Source organism: Zymoseptoria tritici, chromosome 11, assembly GCF_000219625.1.
Source record: "Zymoseptoria tritici IPO323 chromosome 11, whole genome shotgun sequence".
Taxonomy (NCBI): domain Eukaryota; kingdom Fungi; phylum Ascomycota; class Dothideomycetes; order Mycosphaerellales; family Mycosphaerellaceae; genus Zymoseptoria; species Zymoseptoria tritici.
In genome coordinates, this window is record NC_018208.1 from 455,553 (window position 1) to 473,330 (window position 17,778).

At 49.7% G+C, this 17,778-nt stretch overlaps 3 protein-coding genes across 3 annotated transcripts; 1 reads left to right on the forward strand and 2 right to left on the reverse strand.

Annotated features, from left to right (window-relative positions):
• Positions 1 to 6,605: 6,605 nt before the first annotated feature.
• MYCGRDRAFT_96551 (uncharacterized protein) lies at positions 6,606 to 11,044 on the reverse strand (the record flags this gene model as incomplete). The annotated part of the gene is made up of 16 exons (XM_003848626.1): positions 6,606 to 6,609; positions 7,153 to 7,208; positions 7,260 to 7,347; positions 7,523 to 7,594; positions 7,654 to 7,712; positions 8,025 to 8,122; positions 8,309 to 8,347; positions 8,551 to 8,564; positions 8,768 to 8,778; positions 8,987 to 9,041; positions 9,283 to 9,352; positions 9,600 to 9,749; positions 10,075 to 10,395; positions 10,452 to 10,667; positions 10,774 to 10,814; positions 10,869 to 11,044. The coding sequence occupies 16 exons, from the start codon at positions 11,042 to 11,044 to the stop codon at positions 6,606 to 6,608; spliced, it is 1,470 nt and encodes a 489-aa protein (XP_003848674.1).
• A 1,077-nt stretch (positions 11,045 to 12,121) lies between these two features.
• Positions 12,122 to 13,141, forward strand: MYCGRDRAFT_96552 (uncharacterized protein; the record flags this gene model as incomplete). Its single annotated transcript, XM_003848269.1, has 1 exon — positions 12,122 to 13,141. One exon carries the CDS (start codon positions 12,122 to 12,124, stop codon positions 13,139 to 13,141), a length of 1,020 nt encoding a protein of 339 aa, XP_003848317.1.
• A 685-nt stretch (positions 13,142 to 13,826) lies between these two features.
• Positions 13,827 to 16,568, reverse strand: MYCGRDRAFT_76743 (uncharacterized protein; the record flags this gene model as incomplete). Its single annotated transcript, XM_003848625.1, has 2 exons — positions 13,827 to 14,030; positions 14,097 to 16,568. The coding sequence occupies 2 exons, from the start codon at positions 16,566 to 16,568 to the stop codon at positions 13,827 to 13,829; spliced, it is 2,676 nt and encodes an 891-aa protein (XP_003848673.1).
• Positions 16,569 to 17,778: the final 1,210 nt, after the last annotated feature.

Genomic DNA, 17,778 nt, shown 5'->3' on the forward strand with positions numbered 1-17,778 from the left:
TTCGGCGGTGAAGTATATTGATGTCGGAAAGGCGAGGAGTATGGCGCAAAACAGTGATATGAACCTGAGCGATCTGCGTCGTTCATGCCAGGCAAGGTTCAGACCGCTCTTCTCGCTGTCCAGAAGACGATACTCATCGTCTGTAAACAGCGGCTCGTGCGGCGGTGGACTGTTTTGCAGGTGCATCGCAACCAACGCCGTTGCGAAGCCAGCATACTGCCAGAGCGTCACGGTATGTTGGAAACCAAAAAAGGTAGTCGTGAGCGCTATCAGACTCGATATTACCATTGCCCACACCGCAGGATTTTGTTCGTTCCGTGGGAATGTCTCTTCAGACGCATCGTGATCAGCGTAGGGACGAAATAGTGACACAGTCGTACGGAGTAGCACGGCTCCAGAGCCGATTGAAAGCACGAAGAGCGGCGCATTCGCGATAATGCTGAAGGGGGTGTAGATCGGCCACTCTCCGTTCATGAGTGCGCCGAGCGTGCAAGGTAGAGCCACGAGAAGGACCATGATCTTATGGCAGCATGAATCGGGTGCGTTGTCGAGTAGCTCAGCCCAGCTTCGAAGGACACGGGCTGAGCCTGCCAGCAGGACTCCTCCAATAGACAGTAGTAGACTTGGTCGAGTGAGGTGCTGGTCGAAGATGACTATCGACATGATCCCGAGCGCTCCTAGACAGCCTGTGCCAAAGTTCATCCACGATGGTTTCCGTATGATCAAAGGCAGCAAATTGATCTGCAGGGCAAAGAGCATCGCCAAAGCTGGTAGACTCTTGACATGGTACATAGCCTGGTACTCGCATATCAGACTTCCACTGAGACAGACAGCCTCGACAACGTTGAGACCAATTGCGGCGAGCCGAGTCTTGCATGGAAGCTTTGCACTCTGGCCGACTTCGATCAAAACATTGCGTGGTGCTCTCCATAGTTGTCGATGATGTACAATCTGTACACCAATTTCGAGGATGAGGGCCGCCAGGATATGTATTGTGAGTAGTCGAGCTGGGTAGTGGTAGCCTCTGAGCATGAGAGCTGTGGTCGTTGTGATACCCAGCACGGCGACGAGGAGGTACACCACTGCGTAGACCAGAGAGTGCGAATGCTTGCGGCTTGCCATATCGTCCTGGTAATTGAGGTCCATGGCATCGTTGTGGCAGACTTCCTCTTCGTCGAGGAATGTCGACACCTTTCGCCGGAAGACATCAAAGACCTGGCTGTTGCCTTGTTCTCTCATCGTGTGGGACAACTTGGTAGCGGGATCAGCCATGTGGGCCAAAGGAAGTGGCTAAGTTTATTCCTTCGTTATCGTCACAGCGTGGTAGACAAGATCCATACGTCTCCGAAGAAGATTCGGCCTTGGGATTCCGCAAACGACAAGCTCGAGAACACAGCAAACAGCCCAGGACCCGATCGATGCTCGGACCGTACAAATTTGCGGTCAGGTCGTGGGAATGCGATCCATGGCGAACCACACCGTTGTGCCCTCTCTGCGCCTCGTAGGAGTGAGGTCGGTCACTCGCGTGCGTCCGATTCTGTACGCTGCGACCTATTCGTATGCCTGGGCAGTGTCGGCGTTTTTCTCAAGGCAACAGAATTAAGCCAACCGCTGTCGAACTCAAATGTTGGCGAAGGATGCGCCAGGCTGGTATTCAAACGTGGAGCAAGATCCTTCGATCGGCATTCAATGGAGAGTGTAACCCCTTGACCGGCATTCGTATGATAGATCCTTCGATTAGCGATTTGATGGTCGCGGGAGCCTCGAACTCTTTGTCAGTAATTCTCAAAGACGGTCGTGATGTCGTCGAAGCCACACAAAGAATCGGAATCTGCAGCAACCCTTTCTTTCGCCATTTTGACCTCAAATTACCTGCGATACAGCGTCAATGCTTGCGCCTTGCCATGCTGGGGAACGATGGCGGCGTATCGACCCCTTGCATGGCGGGGCTGCCCACGCAGACTAGACATGGTTTGCCTGTCGAATGCCAGTTGAAACAATGGTCCAACACTTCGAGTCGACGGGAAAAGGCGTGGGATGCGCGCTCGGGAGACGCAATTGCTGTGCCTCTTACGATGCCGTGATCATGGCCGAGGAATAGCCTCACCGGTCCGGTGGGTGTAGCTGACCTCACAGCGCTAAAATCTCGGTAAATCCGCGCTAAACGCGGGTAACATCCGTACTTAGATGCAAAGATTTTTACTGTAAGCCGAGCTTCCCGAGATCCTTACTGTTACATTAACATTATTACCGACATCGCATATTCTATTACCTACATTGCAACATAGCGGCATAGCGTCCTTATAACCTATTTCTTGTCTCTCGAAACCTATAGAACCCTGCGGCCTATTAGGTTATCGAGTAACAACAAGCCGCGGCATTGCAAGACTTCGGCAGGCAGGTAGAAGGGGTCGCAAATGTAACTTGACGTCATAGCTAATGTTACCCTAGATATTATCTATAAGGTTACGCGCGACATTATGGCTAATTTCGATAAATAGGGACGTCGAATCCTATACTACCTCTCCGAACGTACACGTACCTTTGAGATTAAACATTACGTTCTAATTCCCGAATATCTAAGAACCGCACCGCATAGTATCGGCTATATTATCGATATACGAGCAATCCCGGAGATCCGACCAGCTATAGACAAGATTATCCTAAAGGAGATCCAGGGCGCGGTATAGACATTATCGATAAGCTCGGCGATAGGGTTAGGGGTGACCTCACGGTTGATGCTATTGCTAACATCGCTAGATCTAATATACGAACAAGCGGATTAAAGGTCCGTATATGTCGACAAGCCCTTTCCTTAGAAACGCTCGTGTCCTTCGACTTATAAAACAGTGCAGTAGTATTAAACACTGCGAGCATATCGTGCCAGAGGTTATTAATTGATTCTACTCGAATGTAGACGAGCAAGAGTAGATGTAGTACCGAGCTATCCGTAACCGACAGGGTACTGCCGCACATAAGGCTATAGATAACCGCGCACGTGCTAACATCGAATTTACTGCGATTTACAACCGTTTTCAAAACTCCCGTGCATGTACGCCTTATCTAGCGACCTGCACGATGATTTTCCGATAGGATACAACACCGGTAAGATCATCCATACTGTCCCGGCTGATGTTATAGCTAAGCACCTAGATGTCATCACAGAACGTTCTATCACAGAACGTTCTTAACTACTTTGGCGCTTCTATCCAGTGTATCTACTACGACTACCACACGGCACCTCTGCATATGCATAAGTGGTTTGCGCCGAACGGTTACTTTAGTCTTAATCGATTCGACGAGCTCTTTAACAATCCTTATGCTGTTGCACCACCGGCAGACGAGTACTATGCCTATAAGGGCAACTAGTGCCGGAGATTTACATGCGGTAAGCTTATTAACTAGGTTATCGATCACATTATGTGTGAGGACATCGCTGTTATTACTAATAGCGTCACCTATAACAACACTGCCGACCTTAGTAGCGACCTCGCTAATAAGATTACAGGAAAGTATTATCCTACCGGTGTTAGCTAATTTGTTTAACAACGAGTGCTATGTTAAGCAAAATTTATATAGCTAGTGCTACTCGACTTTAACAGAACTCTAACGATAATTCTCGTTGCGGAAGGGATATATAACTATCCTTTAAATGGCCCGAACAAGCTGCCTACGCAGATCCGGAACGAGATCTGGAACGTTTTGCTTAGGACAAGGGACCCAACCTTAATAACAAGTATAGCATCATTAGCGAGATCATATGTAGCATTACAGCTGACATTATTAGACAAATTCAGAGTTAACCCTCTCGTAAAGGCGTAGATTAAGTTATATAATGTCGAAACACTAGAGGATGTTTATAATGCTTTGAACTGTAATAATATCGTAGGCAGTATAATCCGTAAGATAAAGGTCCTTATATAGCCGGGTAGCCGGTCGGTGCAAACCCTGCACCAGGTTTAGATGGCAGAGCAGGAAAAGCCAGCCGATAAGGTAAGATTAACCGTAATATTATGCATAACCTTATCCCCTAGCTTACTAGTAACCTTAGCAATACCTCCGCGACATCTGGTATAGCGATAACCTCGAGCAATAGATCGTTGTGTGCATGTTCGACGATTAAGCTTAGATCTGGGCTAGTTTGACCGCTTTCGAGATCGACATAACGTTTAAACGTCTCGAACATCGCATTACCTAAGATAACGAGGTGCTCTTTACATACGAAGGCGAAAGCAACTACAGTAAGATAACCTATAGCCTTATACATAACCTCGGTAATAATGTCACCCGTAAGGTTACTAATTCTTTTCTAGTTTTCCCTCTTTGTCGCGTATATAGAAACTTCCGTAGGGACCAATTCTGGCGACGGCTATTCTATTATGTCTTCGATGTACTTGCCCGGGTCCTTGGTAAGGAGCGGATTTATTAGCGGCATATCCACGGCCGGGGCTTTGCATGTGTTAAGAGCGACTAGTCCGGAGAGCAACATTCAGGTAGGTAATGTTAAGGATACCCTCGCTAATAATCCTTTCTATAATCCTATCTATAACCTTAGCCGTAAGCTTATCCTTTAGTACCGTCCTGACATAATAGTAGGACTTAGTTAATACCTCGAGGATATTAAACTCCCTAGTTAAAACCTCGCTGGAGACTAGCGAGAACATCTACGAGATGTTCTTATGATATGCCGTGTTCACTTCTTTCGCAATATCGACGAGAAGTTCGGCAAGAACCCAGCCCTTCGGGAAGCTGTTAGCTAGATAAAGTCACTTACGACAGCAGTAACATAGGAAGAGTATTAGGGATTAGTACATACTTTGTAGGGTAGGTAACGTTACTAATAGCCTTACCGATAACCTCGTAGCTAACATTAAGCAGCACACCCGGATCCTAAAGTCGCAAATTGGGCACAGAACAAGGACAATAAGTACGTTGCGTGTAGTATCTCTAGCTACTTTACCCGTGTTCCGAGGGAGGTATAGCTTAGCGAACGCCCTAATACGAACTCTAATAAGCAATCGGGGTAGGTAGGCCAGTCCTTAGGGAAAGGTAACGTTATGCCTAATATCAGCGGTAATAACATGCGTAATCTTATACTAACTCCTTCCTAGGATGTAACCTCGTCCTTGCTTATAAGAATAGGAAGTTAATTAATGCTCGGGCTGTTAGCTAATGGGGAGGGCGAGCTAAGTATGGACAATAGACGTACTAAAAGGATCCCTCGGCACAGAAGCGGGTAGAGAAAAACCTACGACGTCTTGGTAAGGTTATCGCTAATATTAAGGGTAACAACATTGCTAATATAGCCAGCGTTAAAACGCGAAAAGAAGTAGGAACAAGAGCAGGCCGAACGTCGTCGCCTTCGAGACGCCGTACGGAGGAACGGTAGTAATAACGACGATGACGACAGCGGCGATAATACGGACGACCGTGCAGAACAACAACATACGCGGGCGCAACGACGAAGAGACAACCCTGAAGTTGGACATCCAGATGATATCAGCGATAATAACAGCGGTGATAATATGGATAACCCCCTACCCCCTAATCCTAATAATGTAGCTATAAGGTGGTTAGAGAATGTTCAAAACAGTTCGCGAGTCTATAAAGAGGGCCGTAGACGGGGTCGTTCGCGGGGTCGTGGACGAGGGAAAGCATCGAGCGCGAGCTCATTACGGACACTATAGTCGACACTACAGTCTAGTCGGACATTAGTATCGATTCCTTCGGCTTCTACAAGGCAGACTCCTACCTCTATCGGCCCTAATCCTCCCCAACTAAGGTATGTTGTTACCGGTAATATTACGGATGTTACTATAGCTAACATTAGGTCTCTAGCACTTCTGCAGACACCGAATATAGGGACAACATGCTAGCTTATGAGCGTGTACGTAATGCGGTAAATGAATCGCGGATTCGGGTACTTCTAGAAGGAGGGCCAGATCTAGGACTACTGCGTCCATAATGTTATCTATAGCAACATAGATGACATTATCGTTAAGATTACCCGCGATGTTAGACTCCTTGGTCCGGTTCCCCTTTCCTATGTCGACCGATAGGGTTAGGGTTATTAGGGATAAAAACGCTATTCTAGTTAACATTGCAGTATAAGAGCTATTTATTATATATGTCGAGCGATATATCTAGTATATTAATAGCTTTATAGTATATAAACGCTACTCTAGTATATATAATAATAGATTAGGCTATAAGCGTAGTTTAAGCATTATTTAACGTCTACGAGATAGATATACTAGATTAACGCGTATATAGTATATATATAAGCACTATCCTAGTATATATTAGGCTACGAGCGTAGTTTAGGGACTATATACCGTTATATATAAACGCTATCCTAGTATATATAATATGTTAGGCTATACGCTTAGTTTTAAGACTATTTATCGTCTACGAGATAGATATACTAGACTAACGCGTATATAACTATATGTATACACGCGACCCTAATATATAATAGGCTACGAGCTAGCTTAATAAGTATCTCTCGTCTATAAGATAGACATACTAGATTAACCCGCATATAGTAGTATATATATAAACACTATTCTGTTATTTATTAGGCTACGAGCATAGTTTAATAACTATTATCTATATATATATAATAGATATAGATAATTAACGCGTATAGAGCATATATATAAACGCTATTCTAGTATATATCGCGGTCTAAGAGCTATTAGTTATATATGTCGAGCGATTATAAGAAGAAGGATAACATGATGTTATTCGCGACCCTATAGCTGACATCATCGCTGATACTACGGATCTATATTTATTATGAACTAACCTTCGAAGATAAAGACAGAGATGAGTTGATTACTTAACATCAGGGGTGAGGTTATAGACGATCTTATCGTATAATTGGATTCGGGCGCTGCGTGCCGGGGTATAATAAAACTGTAGACTCCTCCTGCGCTATACGCTCGCTTATAAGGTTATTCGTAAGGTTATGCTTGACCTTATTAGACACCCTAATTAATCTAGTCCCTTAGCTTCGGACTATCTAAGAACAAGTCCTAGCCTAGGCACTCCTTAATTTCGAAGCATTCGGCTGTAATAAGGTTAGCGATAATATTACGGAGGATAATATAGATAACTTTACTATTCCTAAGATCCTTGCAGATCGCGCACGGGAAGGCCTTGTTCCAGATGGTCTTGCAGTGCGCTATAGCCTTAGAGTATTTCACCTTTAATAAGGTTAGTAATAAGATTACTAGTAATATTAGTAATAAACTTACGTCTCCCTTCCTGTGAATAACCTCTCCTTCCTTGTTGCCCCTCTTCTTCTTCGACTTAACATTACCCTTATACATAGGGAATCCAGGCCTGTCATAAGGTCAGCTATAATATTATCCGTAGTGTTAGGTGTAATGTACTTAGATCCTATAATTTCCGCTGGCGTGCGCGCTAATTTGCTACTAGTTCTTAGATGTCCAAAGGGGTTTTTATCTCTGCAATAATGTTAGCTATAAGATTACTTATAAGCTTATAGATAACATACTGCTCGACAGTCTGCTCTTCCGGCGTTTTATTAACATCTTCCTCCCGGCCGCGTTTCTTCAGAGTAGTAGGGCTGTAATAAGGTTAGCGATAATGTTAGGCGTAGGATTAGGTGTTATACACTATACTAACAAGATTACTAGGCTTGCCGCTAGCCTTCTCTGTAGCTTCGAAGATCCGGCGGTATTAGGCTAGGCGATAAGGTTAGGAAATAGTCGGCGGTAAGGTTATAGATGATATTACCCTTAGTCTTAGCGATAACCTTAGACGAGTAGCTACGATCTCCACCCTTCTTGTACTCTCCATCTCTGCCTTCGCCTTAACTAGAAACTCGGATTCGATGCTAGTAATAAGGTTAGCTATAACATTAGGTGTGACATTAAGTGAAATTAATTTCTTACTACTCCCCTTACGTGCTGCTTAAGGTTAATAAAGGATGTGGAGCGATCCTAAGAGGGTAAGGTTAGCGGTAATGTTACGGATAAGGTGATTAATAAGCTCACGTTGCACAGTCTCGCCTTATCCCAGCCCTCTAACTTATACGGGAGAATCGACTTAAATCTATCCTTATCGTCCGAGCTAGAATCCTCCTCTAGTCTAACTATAATAAGGTTAGTAGTAATGTTAGGGATAATATTAAGTAGAATAATATTCCCTACTTATTTCTGCTACGTGATATAGAACCGGTAGTGTAGGGTTTTTCGCGTCCCTTAAGGTAGATAAGAACGCCTCCTTAGTGTACCTAATAATGTTAGCGCTAACCTTATAGCTAATATTAGTCTCTTACATACTTCTACTTCTTCGGCATTAGACAGATTACCCAACCCTTCGGCACGATTATATGCTAATGTTTATCCTGCCTAGAAGGTTAGCTATAAGCTTAGCGCTAAGGTTATAGATAATAGTATACTAGCTCGAAACTCTTGCCTCTGAACTCTAATCTATTGTTATATGCCTTAACTATCTTCTTGTAGTATTTCTACATAAGGTTAGCGATAACCTTATGCATAATGTCCTATGTGTCCTTACCTGTTCCGTTAAAGCTAAAGTTTAAGACAACGGTCTCTCTTTCGCCATCTTGTTATATAGGAATTCGGATTAGTAAGGTAAGCGGTAAGGTAAGCGGTAAGGTCGCGGGTAAGGTCGCGGGTAAGGTAATAGGGTCCTTGAAACTCTCGATTCTTAATAATGCTATTAAGATGTTAGCATTCCTATAAGGTTAATCGTAATGTTAGGGATAACATACCTATTAACTACCTATAGGGGTAGGTAGTAAGGTAGATAGTAAGACAGTAGAAGGAACGGTAGAAGAAGGTAAGAGCGAACTTCTCGAATCCGCGCTAGTAGTCTTGGCATGCTGCAGAATACGCACTAGTTTGATATATTCGCAGTAAATCCCAGCGCCTGACCTTATCGATAACCTTAAGGGATCGATTTTCTAGCTACCCCGCAGAGCTCGGCTTACAGTTCCGCTTCCGGCATGTGAGTTCCGCTTTTGGCATGTAAGCCGAAGTTTAGCGCTGTGAGCCGAGAGATTAGCGCTGTGAGGTCAGCAGGGCCCTGACCGGTCCGCGCGTATACAGGGAGATGGGCGTCGAGAATACGAACGCGCCGATCCATGACAAGGAGGGAGCGGCGCAGCAAGTGGTATGCTGGCAGTCCTAGCGTCGAACGTAATTGAGATGCACAATGCTTGACTCCAACGACATCCTTCGAGGGTGAAACCCGGGTAGAAGGGGCCACGTCACCGCATATACGTACGGCAAGTGAGGTTCGATATTGCCGCGATATGCGGAGTACAGCTGGCGCCGAAGCTTTGGCAATCGCCGACCTGAAATGCTTGTTATCATCTGCTCTATGCAATTGGTCGAGCATGGCGATGGTCTGAAGGATCTCGAAGGCAGATGGCACGGCGGTTGTACAAACTGATGGTTTGGGTGAGTTGGGAGTTTGCTGCGTGACGAGCTGACGATCCTAAGGTAGCGGGTGGGTGCTTAGTAAGCTTCCAGCTCGCGCCTCGCCCGAATAGATCGAAGTCTTTGATGACCACACTTCCACCGACTGCAACTTCAACATACTGCCATACCATATTGGATCAGCACGAGCAGATGTCGTCGATGTTTCTCGCAAATCGGTTCGGATTCTGCGCGCAGGCTTCCCCCTTCTCATGTCCGGAGAATGGAAAGCATTGGTGTGTATTTGGAAGCGCTGAACGAGCTCCGGAAGGACTGTGCATCGTAGCACTCCACTGCTCATCACTATTGGATGCTTTCTGCCTGGCTGCATCCAGTAAACTTCATGACGGTATGACAAGGCGACGAAGACGGTCGCGATACCTTGTGCCAGCAGGCCCAATTAGGCATCATGGTGCCATTCATTCCGACCATGCACCTGTGCATCGCCCAGGACACTAGCACTGGAAAGGAATGAAGGCGAGATAGTTGGTGAACGGCTCTCCCTGCCCAGCACAAGTCTCGTCGGCACTGAGACGCCAGACTTTGTCGCCATTGCCCAAGATTTCCAGACAATTGTGAACCCGGCTTCCCTGCTGACAGTCCATCACGCAGGTACTGTCCTTCTGCAGCGCAATGCTGCAAGTTGGGTTCGAGTATCCCGCTGGCTTTTGTGCCGCCTCGCTGTAGAACACCCTGTTCGATGTCCCGTTGTCGGGAACCGTGGCCAACACTGTGCCATAGCCGCAGCCTCGTGTGTAAAGCTCATTGGTCTCCGTCAGGGAGAAAATTCGGTTCCTCGAGCTGTACAAGGCGTACTGAGTCAGTGGATCTGCGGGAGCGCGAAAGTCGACATCAGGCAGGCCGGCGGAACCCTCGCCGGATGGAGTGTCCTCTGTGATGGCGACGAGACCGAAAGCGCCTACGACTTGTCAGCGACGGTATACAACACCTCTTTTACCGCAGTTCGTAACTCACCTGGCGTCTGCAATGGGGCGACCTTGGTGAGAGTGCTCGTGACCAGTCCACTAGTGATGGTCGATGTCGAAGTGGCGACCTTCGTCGTCCGAGTCGTCGAAGTCGAAGCCTGGATTGAGAAGCATTTGCAAGCAGAGGAGAGCTCAGGTCCTGGCTTGTAGCTGTTGAGGCAGCCGGGCTTTGGCTGGGACTTGCGGACGTCACGTTTCCTGCCATCTGGCACTGCCGTAGGCTGTACGCAGAATGGAGTCGAGGTGGTGGTCGTGGTGGCTGCTGAGCTGAGCACGCATCCGTCTAGGAGCCGCAGTCGATGGAGACTTACTGGTTTTTGCAACGGTGATGGTCGTGATGGTGCTGATTGTTCTGTTTTGGCAGTGTCAGTTGTCCGATGACGGAACATGGCGCAATGGAACTCACGAAGTCAACACCGCTGTTTTCGGCTTGATCGACAGGTAACTCGAGCAGAACGCCGTCACCGCCTTTTGACTACCGCCTGCTGTGATAGCATTCCTGAGCCGTGGGCACTGTACTGGAGTGTTGGATTGATACGCATCTGCAACTGCAAGCAACGCAAGAGCAACGAACGACTTCATGATGGGAGATGTGCGAATGTGCGGAATGAAAGCAGAGCGAACGAACTTGACCCGCGAGAGGACCATTCTTTTATGGACTCTCGTCTGAACACGAACGCCATGGTCTGGATTCATGAAGCCAACGCGCCACCAAATCTGTCTAGCCGCAAAGCATGGCTCTAGAACAGCCACCCGTCCACTAATCCACTTGCCAAGGTAAGAGAAAAATGAGAACGATGGTTCCATGGCACCACATTCACGAACAGACTTCGACAAGCTGATCGCCCGGGAGCCTGCAGCCTCGAGGAATCGGATTGATGTGCGGCTTGTCGCGAGAAGTGCGGGCGTTGGCATAGACATGCATGTCGACCGACAGCAATTGCCGTTTTGGGACGCCTTCCGGAAGAGGCATTGGTAGCGCCGGGCACCGGTCAGGCTTATTCCGCTTCGCGGTCTGGACAGTTCGCCAATACACTACATCCTCAGTGCCTTGTGAAGGAATGTCTGAACCTATTGCCAAAAACCTTGGGCTTCTCTTGGCCGAGATGAAAGCATGCTCACATTGGCACAAGCGGGACCTCATCATATGTACGATTCCGCCGACAATGAGTATACGCGGAGTGCTTCCAGGCCGATTGCAATCATCTTTGCTATGCCGAAGTCATCGCGCACGATGCTTGACGATGAGCTGCGTTGAGTTCCCGAGGACCTGACAGACTTTCCTCATAGGCAAGTGTGAAGAGTGACTGTGAGCTGGCAGTCATCGTTGACGATATCATATGCAGTCAAGGTGAAGCATCAGTATCATGAGAGCTGTTCACGGGCAGTCATGGGATCACTATCAGGAGTCATCACTCCCGTCCCACATGCGTCTGATCAGCATCCCGGCGGGACCCATAAAGGTCGTTGCAAACTTGCTCTTCCGCCCGGTTTCGAACAACAACTTCAACACGTCTGCAATCAACACCCACACGGATCAACTTCGACTATCAACTCCATCTCCACATTCGGCACCATCGGCATTCACATTGCACACACATCCACACCACCTCCGGAGCACGAGCAGTCATACCCACGGGCTTCGATCGATCACACAGGATGGCTGCCGCTTCTACCGATCACATCAGTAACCAGGCGACAACAAACCAGACCAAACCAGGCACGCTAACGCGGAAGTGGTGTCGGAACCTCAAGAAAACCGCCCCATTAGTCCCGAGGAAATCGAAAGACCGGAACATGAAGAATGCGGCGCACGAGGAGGAGGCGAGTACGAAGAAGCCCTTTCGCTTCCTGGGTCTCCCGCCGGAGCAGAGGAACCAAGTGTACAAGTACTGTCTCGTGCCTGGAACGAAGTTTCAGGTGGTACATGAGTGGTCCCCACACGCCGTCGCGGGTCTCCAACCTCAAGTGATGACCTGTGGCATCTCGACAGACACCCGCATGATCGTCCGGAAGTCTGCGCTCAATCCACACATTCTCCGAACTTGCCGCGTCATTCACAGCGAAGCGACATCGATCTTTTATGGTACCAATGTCTTCTATCTGAATGCTCGAACCCTCTCCGCAGCCTTGAAGCTGCCGCAAAGCATTCTGTATCCAAAGCCAGGCCCAATCACGTACATTCGACATATCAGTCTTGGATGGAGAGCTCAGGACTCCTACAATGCGGCTGTACATCCCATCTTGGCGCGGATATCCAACGCCGTATCGTTGGAGACCTTGACGTTCGATGCGACTTGGATCGAATGCTTCAGAACTCCGGAGACGATGGCAAAGGCGATTGTCACTCTCTGGAAGCAGGTCAATCGTGCCAAAAGCAAGAACGACAGGAGGGGTATTGGAATCGACTTCTTCTCGATTAAGCGTCCGGATCATGACAGCTTGCTACTCAACAAGAATCTGGTTCCTGGAGCAAAGAAGGACGTCGCAGTCTTCATTCCGGAATTCAACAAGGCGTTGAAGAGGATTGTGACGGAGGGGTTGCCGAAGAGGCCGAAGAGACCGAAGAACATTTTTGGCAAGGAGACGAAGGCATCTACGACCCGGGGAACACAAGTTACTGATAGTCTTCAGGTAGGAGCGTCGTTGAAGTGGAGCTTCGCATCGCTCTGTCGTTGAACCAGCATCCACGAGATCGAGCATCTTGAGTTCCATTGCAAGTCGAGTCGAACACCACAGCAACCTGCACTGGCCTTCTCCCAGCACCAACACCCAATGAAACCGCCACAGGGAATTCAACACACTCTCGGCCATACAGCACAATCGAGATCTCCAAAAGCTTGAGCTGCCTTCAGCCCAAAAGTCTGCTTCCACTGAATTGCCGTTTGGCGCTGCTTTACCCTCTGAAACATTGCAATGCGAACGCAGGTTCGGCAGTGTCCTTTGATCATACGGTGCTCTCTGCATGTCTCCTTTTCTGCTGCTCGAACGATTCACAGAAGCGATTTCAGTTTCACCGACTTCTGTTCGAGCGATGCGAGCATTGCCTCAGCGGCGGCGAAGGTACATATCAAGCAATGCTCAATGCAACATTACGCAATGGCAAGATACCCTGTGCGTATTTTCCCTTACCTCATCCTTCGGCGACGCAGCATCACTGAAAGGACAGCGCAGCGGAACAGCAACCTGAAATCACTGCGAGCAAGGGACAGTAGAATGACGAATTTCATGCCTTTCAATTCCACCTTGTCATCGTATTATGAAGGAGCGCAACGACCAGTGACGTTCTGATCGCCTGCAGCGTCTCGCTAAGCCATGTTCCTTCCACCCTTTTCAGCGCAGCTTGTCTCCAGACACGAGCTCACTATAGCCTCCCATGCCTCGCCTTAAACACAGCGACCTTATCGTCATAGAACAGAATCTCCCTCAACCTCAACCGCCCCAATCCATCATCCTTCCCCTCCGCATCCTCACTCTCCACCTCACTCGCCTCGTCATCGTCGTCGTCAAGATCTTCATCATCATCGTCATCGTGTTCGTCCTCCTCCACCTCATCGTCACTCTCCGTCTCCTCTTCTCCATCCATCTCTCCGTCCTCATCGTCTTCCTCGTCCTCCTCCTCCATCCCGTGCACCTGTCCAGAAGAGCCGTCGAGAGCCATTGGCGCTCCGTCCGAGTCGCCTGCCCCGCGCTTCATCTCCAGGATTTCAAAACACTTGCCTTCAATGCCGACGTAGCAAACTTCGCATTCGCCTCTCAACGTCACGATGTCGACAACTTGCAACGCCAGTTCCCTCGCATCTAAGCTTGCCGGTCCTGTACCCTGTAATCCCGTGTGCGTACTATTGCCATAATCCGCCACCACAGGGAGGTACAAACTCCTCAATCCCTTGACGCGTGGGAGATGTTGCAGGAAGAAATGCCAATCGCGATACTCGATGCATACGCCCAGTTCCCGTAAAGCAGGCATCTTGCCGCTCATAACGAATGAAAGAACTTCCCGGTTTAGAAGCCAGCGACGGTATCGGGTCGACGTCGAAGGCGTAGCGGCTTGACCACCAATTCCAGGCGGGACATCCTTCTCCGTGGACGAGTCGATCAGCAATCGGGTCAGGCTTCCACGGTGACGCCGGAGGGGACCCTTGTGGATCGCCTCGATGGAGACGGAGGAGGCGTATGAGCGAGTCTCTTGGAGGAAGAGGGTTTCGAGAGAATTCGGCGCAAGCGTTTCTTTGAGGAAGGTGACCAGAGCGGCGGATACGGTGTTGGTGTGGACTTTCTTGAGGCGGAGGGGGAAAATGAGATCGGAGGGAGGACATGACGGGTTGGATGTGGCGGTGGCTTTGCCTTTGCGAGGGGTATTGTTTGGCGTTCGGCGAGGCTGAGGGTATGTGGGCGACTTCGGTGTGGGAGCGTACTGCCGTCGGAGAGTCTTCCAGAGTTGTTCGTGGTTGGGACAGTGGAGGAGGGTGAGGGAGGTGAGGTGCGTCCAGTCGAGGGCGAGTTGGAGGACTGGGACGGAAATGGGAACGCGTTCGAGCTCGAGAGTTTCCAGTTTGAGTTTGTGAGCTAGTCGTGGCGGTTGCTCGCTGTCTGTGGGAGGTGGGATACCTAATAGTGCGTTGAAGGCGAAGTCTTGTGAGGTGACCTCAGTTGGACTTGTTCCTGTCGATTCCTCGTCAACTGCCAAAGGTTCTTCTGCTCCTGTCGGCGACAAAGGCAGCGCTGTGGTCAACGCGGGATCTTGCACAGCCTGTGAAGCACCCGCGCCATCCTCAGCACCAGCATCACCAGCAGACGTCGCCGAAGCCACATTTCTGCTGTTCTTCCGCCTCGTCCGGTCCGGTAATGCAAATTTCGGCTTCTTTGCATCGCAGACAAAGCCAGTCAACACTCCAAGAACACCACCCAGTCTCTTCTCCCCAATTGTGACCGAGCCAGCAGTTGGATACACCGGATCGACCTGCGTTACTTGGTCGCCTTCCCACACTGTGACCCATTTCTGACCCAGCGCATGCCTGGCGATTCCCAACCGCAATTCGCGAAGCTTATCAATCGACCTGCCAATGAGCACCGCCATTTCGTCGAGGTAGGCCAGCTCGTCGATGTCCAACACACTCAGACTCTTCAATGCCGGCAGAACCGAGAAGGATGGATGCTCGACCCGGTCCAGAGATGTCGGATGCGGAGGACGCAGATGCGCAGCCGCCATCCCTGCTGCGGGGGGTAACTGGGACAACACCAAGGGCGGTGGGCGCGGGATTTGATCTGTCGGATCGATAGACGAATTGTCGTGCCATCGTACCCACACTTTCTCCAATCGACACGATCGCCCATCGTCCCGTTCTCCCAAAGACGCCAGTGCCAACCAGACATCCCTCAATATCCCTGTCGGCATATCCCAGATGAACGTTTCCAACGCTCGCATCCTCGCCAGCGCTAATGCAACCAGTGTTCCCAGCATCTTGCCTCCCTCCTTCGTAATCAGATACTCTTGCACCCAATCCACGGGTCCATTGCCCAGGGAGAACTTCTTCGTGAACTGCGCGTAGTGGTTCCCTCTTCTCCTCCGTATCGCCGTCTCCGTCGCGACACCCCTGCCACTCACACTGAAACGATTTCCCTTGTGCCTCACCGCCTCTTCCCGCCGTTGACTCGGCGACTCCCCAAAGATCTCCTCCGCCATAACCAGCGTCGCGAGTCCATACGTTAGCGCATCGACTCCACTCCTCGGCTCGGCGTGGGTGATGCTATCGGGCCACACGATGTCGAATCGGGAGTAGATGTGCGGAATGGCGAGGCGGTGGAGGGCGGAGTGGCAGAGGGCGAGGGAAGTGAGGTCGTTTGTGTGGGTGACTTCTTTGACGATGTCTTTGAGAATATCGAGGGGAAGGTCGAGCAGTTGAAGGGGTTTCTTGATTTCCTTGCGAGGGGTGGGGAGGTAGTCTTTGCCGGTGAGTTTATTGAACAGTCGGCTAGAGCGCAAGCGGGGACTGGGGGAGTCGGAGTCGGCGTTGTCTTCGTGAAGACGGGCGAGGAGCTGCTTGGCTACTTTGTTCAGGGCGTCGGTAGGAGGAGATGAGTGAGGGAGTGAAGGCGGTGACATGCTCGCCGTGGGTTTGGGTATTTGCGAAGCAGGGATCGCCAAATGAGTGTGTCGAGAGTCGTCGTCGGTGGATGTCGTCGCGGTGGTGGTGGTCGTGAAGGTGGAGGACGACGTGGAGGGGACGGCCGCGTTGCTGCTTTCGGTGGACGGATTACCGAGCAGCGACGCCTCCATGGTGAACGACTGCAGCTAGTCTTAGCTGCTCGGAGCTACTGAAGTGAAGTCAAGTGAAGTGAATGATTGTGCAGCGCTACCACCAGCTTGTGGCTGCGTCCACGGACAGGTCGGGGAGCGTGCGCGCATGTGAAGGGTCCGGCGGAAGTGAGGTCGCGGTGCCAAGCCGAATGAATGAGAATGTGAGAAATGTCGGCATCAGCGTGCGAGTCGTTCACAGAAGGAATGTGTGTAAGTGGAGGAGAGATGTTGGAGGTCGATGTTGTCGGTCAGAGTCGTTCGTTGTCTCGTTCGGTACCACCCGAATGCGGTTCACCCACAGCAACTATCCCAGCCAGCGTCAAACCTTAAATATCGCAAGATACAGACATGTCACAAGCAACCACGCAGTACCGACATGAGGCTTGATATGATACACCAAGCATTGAGATAAAGACTTGGTGCGACGTGCTTGCTGTCCCCAAGCTGTGTCCGATATAGTAGATTTGTGTACCCTGCCGGAGCGCCGGTACTCCCAGCTACCGGGCTTCATGTCTGAGCAACCGGCTTCAGAGGGCGATGCGTTGCTCGAACATGATCAAATCTCGGTATCACACCGTGCACGAGTATGAGCTGAAAGTCACGACAGCAACATGAAACAGGTCGGATGACATTCACCCCGTTCGAGACAATGAGGAGAAATTCGAAACCGTAGGCACAGTTTCAAGTCTTCCCCCACAGATAGCATGGCAGCACTCCCATACCAATCTCACGCCACCACCAGACCGAGCATCTCCATACGAGCACAATACAAAATCGAGCATCGCTCCTCGGACTCATCTCCTCCACAACTTCACGAATCCAACGCAAATCCTCCAACCCAAGCATCCAACTGCGCCGAATCTAACCCGTTGCTCTCCCAAGGCGGCAAAGCACTACTCTCAATTCGACTTCCCACCGCCGTCTCCGCCGGCTGCCACGTCCAGCCTGTTGGATCACTCGTGAACAAACTCTGCAATTCATCGAAGTTGATTTGCTCCACTTGTGGGATGTGTTG